Below are 4643 nucleotides of genomic sequence, written 5' to 3'. Positions count from 1 at the left end.
TTTGAGAATTTTCAAATTCAAAATAATTATGATCATACTGCCTTTGAAAGTGGTAGCAGCTAGTGAGCGATAATTGCGCTTCTCCGCGCGTGCCGGGCAATCATTCATACGCAAGCTAAAACAACACCAGACCGTCATGTACCCTCTTATAAACGGCGTCTGACTAACGTGTCTGCCTGTAGCAAAAAGTGCTTATTCATATTTCGATTAAATTGTTTCTTGTTTATAAATACAGAAAACATCGGCAGACTTTCTCCTAGCCCTGACTTCACTGATGCTTCGGATGATCTTGAACCCGTCGAGGCTCCTTCAACATCAAGTTTGCCGGATGAGCAACGCCGTCATGGGGAAGATACTCCAGCCGCCAGCAAATTTGTGCCCCCAAAAAGCTACCTGTTCAAAAAGAGCAAAGGTAACAGGTCCTGCCAGCATGCATGGTCTCAAATGTTTCCTTGGCTCCACTACGTATCTGATCGCGACGTCGTGCTTTGTCACGAATGCAGTGTTGCGTTTAAGGAAAGAGGGGTCACTATCCCGGGCTTAGAGCTCAGCTTTCTACAGAGTGGGTTCTCAAACTGGAAGAACGCGCTTGAGAAGTTTCGCTGTCATGAAAAGAGCACGTATCATCTCGACGCCGTGCAGTACCAACTAGGGAAAACAAAGGGTGCACGTGTTGTCGAGCTCCTTACAAGGAATTCTATGAAGCAGCAGCAAGAGTCCAGGGACGCCCTTTGCGTCATTGTGAGCTCTATTCGGTACCTCTGCCGCACAGGTCAGGCTCTGCTGGGGCACACTCTACAGGACGGCAACCTAGTTGATTTATTAGAGGAACGCTCCGAGGATGTGCCTGCTCTTAAGACCTGGTTAACTCGACGAGACAAGTGGCTGAGCAGTGACATCCAAAATGAAATAATCAAAATCATGGCTCACAAACTGCAACGCGACGTTGTAGAAGAGGTGAAAAGGAGCCCTTTTTTTGGAATCATCGCTGACGGGACAACCGATGTTGCCGGAGACGAGCAGTTTACTCTATGCCTGCGTTGGGTCGAAAATGCGTCATTGGAGATCAAGGAAGAGTTTATTGGAGTTTATAGTCCTCCAGACTCTAAGGCTAACACGCTGTTCATGGCGGTCAAGGATATGCTCGTTCGTCTAGGGCTGGACTTCAGTAGTTTGCGAGGACACTGCTTCGATGGTGCGGCAAACATGTCTGGGCGCTTTTCTGGTGTTCAGAAGAAAATTAGCGACATTCAGTCGAAGTCTGTTTACGTGCATTGTGCCAGCCATTCTTTAGACTTGGCTCTGCAGGAGGTTGGCAGAAGCAGCAGAGTAGTTGCAGAAGCGTTAAGTACAGTAAAAGACGTGTCCAACATCATCCTAACGTCTTCAAAACGGAAGAACACATACATAGGCATAGTCCTCCCTCCGTGCGCAGACGCTTCACAGGAAAGGCCCGTGAAGGCAAGCAATCTTCTGCCACTCTGTCCAACGAGGTGGACAGTGAGAGTGAAGTCCATGAAACGATTTCTGCAGAACTACGAGAGGGTTCAAGCAACGATCCACGATCTTTTGCAAACTCCAGGATCAATCGGAGATGATCGAAGAGCAATCATGAGAGGGTACGAAAAACTGCTCAACAAGTTTGAGACACTTTTTGGACTGAACATGTCAAAGGAACTCTTCGGCCCATGTGAACAACTTGCCAGGGTTCTTCAGAGTCCTAAATACAGTGCGACCGGAACGATGCAAGCGGCTGAAGCTCTCCGTCAAACTATGATGAATCTGAGAACAGACGAAGGTTTTGAAAGAGTTTGGGACGAAACCAAAAATGCCTCCGTGAAGCTTGGCCTTAAACAGAGGGAGACCACAACCACCAGAACTGTAAAGCCGCCAACAAGATTTGAGCAGACGAAGACGCCTACTTCCCCAGTGGTGCTGGATGCGAAGGCCAACCTTCGAAAGGAATTCTTTGCGGCAGTTGACTGCGTAACGTCAGAAATAAAGAGCCGGTTCGACCAACCTGGCATGGAGCTGCTGGTAAAGCTCGAAAGCACGCTTGTCAGCGTTGCACGTGGACAGCGATTCAATGCGAAGGAGTTAAAAGAAGCGCTCGGCGTCCATGGCAGCGACTTTGATTTAGATAGGCTAAATGCACAGCTTGTACTCCTCTCAACGGTTCTTTCTGGCACAGAGGTGAACGTAGTCGATGATGTCGCGGAAGCACTGACGGAACAGTCTCCAACTGTTCTGAATCTCTTGGACCAAGTTGTCAGGCTTGTGCAGCTTTTACTAACGGTGCCAGCATCGGCGGCATCAGGGGAGCGTTCTTTTAGTGCGTTGAGACGAGTAAAAACTTACCTACGGAGTCGCATGCATGACACAGACCCGCCTCACGCATCTCCTTCTTCTGCATGCCCACCGACAAAGAACTGGAAAGCTGTGCCTTAAAAATGTCATGATTGAATTTATCGCCAAAACAGCCGAACGCGTAGCTACGTTTGGCCCATGCTAGTTGAATAGTTTCTTTTTTCTTATTTCGAAAAAGTGTTCGAAACAAGAAATTTCGTGTTTATAATTTGACGCACCAACCACGGGCCCCTCGATCTCGCTCAAGCGCGCGCAGCAGACCGAGCGGTCGTGGATTGACACTCTGCATTCTCTGCCAGTGTATATTTTTGCCTTTTTTCTAAACCTGAATGTGTTGAATGTTGGTTTGTTGCCTCGCATATATTTGTTAAAAATTATTAAATATACACGCGTGATAAAGTTTATCATTGTGTGGTTGATTCGTACTCAGTACGAGATGCACGCAAGGACTACGTAAATGGCTTTATAGGAGGCAACACACCCTTTTTGAAACTTGTTATTTATGATTTTCGCCTTGTTTATTTTGTGTTGCGTTTAGTGTATATAATTGATTCGCACACAAACGGAGCTCTTGTGTCACCTTCTGGTCATTACGTTTTTTTTTTTTCTTTTTTCTGACAGTGCTGAATCATGTCTCTATATGTGGCGGGATGCCTGGGGTAACTTTCCGTGAAATGTTCATGTATACATGTTCGCGTTGATCCTTTTCAACTGTTTGACGGGGTTTAATCTGGCATCATCAGGTTTTTAATGAAACATTTTTTTTAGACCATATATGTATCCACTCTATTGAATAAACGGAACATGTACGTAGAATGCATCGAAACGGGTCAGCGTATTTTTTCCTTGGAAAGGTTAATTTTAATTACCTGTACCACACCTCAAGTAAACTAAGTACGATCGTTTTGGTAAGATAGGTCATTATTTAAGGTTTATATTATGAGAGCAGGAACAGGACACAACCACGTTCACGAGATAGTTATGTTCTGATCCGTTCGTTATGTGTTCACCTTAACGCTTTACAGTCGCAATGAGTTCTCCCCCCAAAGCCGTAGTTAACCTAAAAAAATATGACTGTGCAATGATACCTTTGACATTGCATTCCAGTTACTTTTAACAAACAAAAAGTTAGGGCGCAAGCAAGCTGTTGAAAGTTTAACATTTTAGACAAAACCCTGAGACTGGGGGAAAAAAAGGACAACACAACACGAAGTCTCAAACACAGCTCTTATCCTTCAGCACCTTCCTTTTGTGATGACCCCCAACTTGCATTGACGCCAAGAGTCCGAAGCGATCACGGTCTATGTACTTGATCCTGAGGCACATACCGATGTATGCAATCTCTGCCTCCGGTTGAGAATTCAATGGTCCAACTTGCTGGCTTCGTATTGTGTTGTCCTTTTCTTCCCGCGAGTCTCGGGGTTTTGTCTAAAACTTTTAACGCTAGTTTGTCTACGTCTGCGTTAATACATCATGGTTCCCCGAGAATCACTAAATGAAGGAACGTTTTCCTTGTTAGACATAGCCAATTTGGCATAGGCACAGCTGCGGTTGATATGTAAAAGTTGGTATAGGAAAGAAAAGAATAAAGAGCACATGGGGCGGCTGATTTAAGTGGTTATCCAATCATTGTATGAGTTGTCAGTGCAAGCTTCTTTAAAGGGATACTTCAACGAAATTTGAAATATTCCCGTCGTGTTCAAAAATAGGTTGAATATGATCCACAATATCCGTAAATGACAATCGCAAGTCTGTATTTTGATCCTGGTGGCTGTATTTTTCGTTATAAACGGCCCACCCTGGCAAGCGCTCGGAGAAGGCCCAGCGGAGACCACGTGACATCCAACGCAATCGTGACGTAGGTCGTCTCAAGACGAGCAAAGCTACGGCGAGGCTGACGTCGACAGGATGGCCTAGTCGTTCCAGCCACCGAAGCGGCTGCTTTTGTACGAATTTTGAGTGGCGGGTTAATCTTCTGTAATCTTCTAGGGGGACAAAAGCGACCTCTGCGACACACAAAAGGCATTCTCGGGAAGAGGGGAGTTCCTCCTGCCCCTCTTCTCTCGTCGTGACCGGAGACGAGACAACCTCCGTCATTAGCTGAGGTTCCTAGACGGGCATTACAAGCGAGGCGTTAGCGACATCCACCAGGTGCTCTTTGCTAATCGTTTAATTCGTTTTAAAATCCCTTTTCGACACTTTTTTAACAAGATATTGGTATGTTCCATGCGATACTGCTCTTTTGAACACATATAGACCAAAAAAATGAGCACCGA

General features: G+C 45.7%; 1 protein-coding gene across 1 annotated transcript; it reads left to right on the top strand.

The window, feature by feature from the left end:
- The first annotated feature begins 444 nt into the window (after nt 1-444).
- LOC120837614 (zinc finger MYM-type protein 1-like) lies at nt 445-2448 on the top strand. The gene has a single exon (XM_040207119.1). It carries the CDS (start codon nt 445-447, stop codon nt 2446-2448), a length of 2004 nt encoding a protein of 667 aa, XP_040063053.1.
- The last annotated feature ends 2195 nt before the right edge of the window (nt 2449-4643 follow it).

Source organism: Ixodes scapularis, unplaced genomic scaffold (genome assembly GCF_016920785.2).
Source record: "Ixodes scapularis isolate PalLabHiFi unplaced genomic scaffold, ASM1692078v2 PGA_scaffold14__6_contigs__length_520768, whole genome shotgun sequence".
In the NCBI taxonomy this organism is placed as follows: Eukaryota; Metazoa; Arthropoda; class Arachnida; order Ixodida; family Ixodidae; genus Ixodes; species Ixodes scapularis.
The sequence above is the reverse complement of the archived record's forward strand: the minus strand, read 5'-3'. Positions and strand labels throughout refer to the sequence as shown.

What these genes read in the sequence shown, in the direction of transcription:
- LOC120837614 (XM_040207119.1), top strand. Translation starts at nt 445, where the DNA reads ATGTTTCCTTGGCTCCACTACGTATCTGATCGCGACGTCGTGCTTTGT.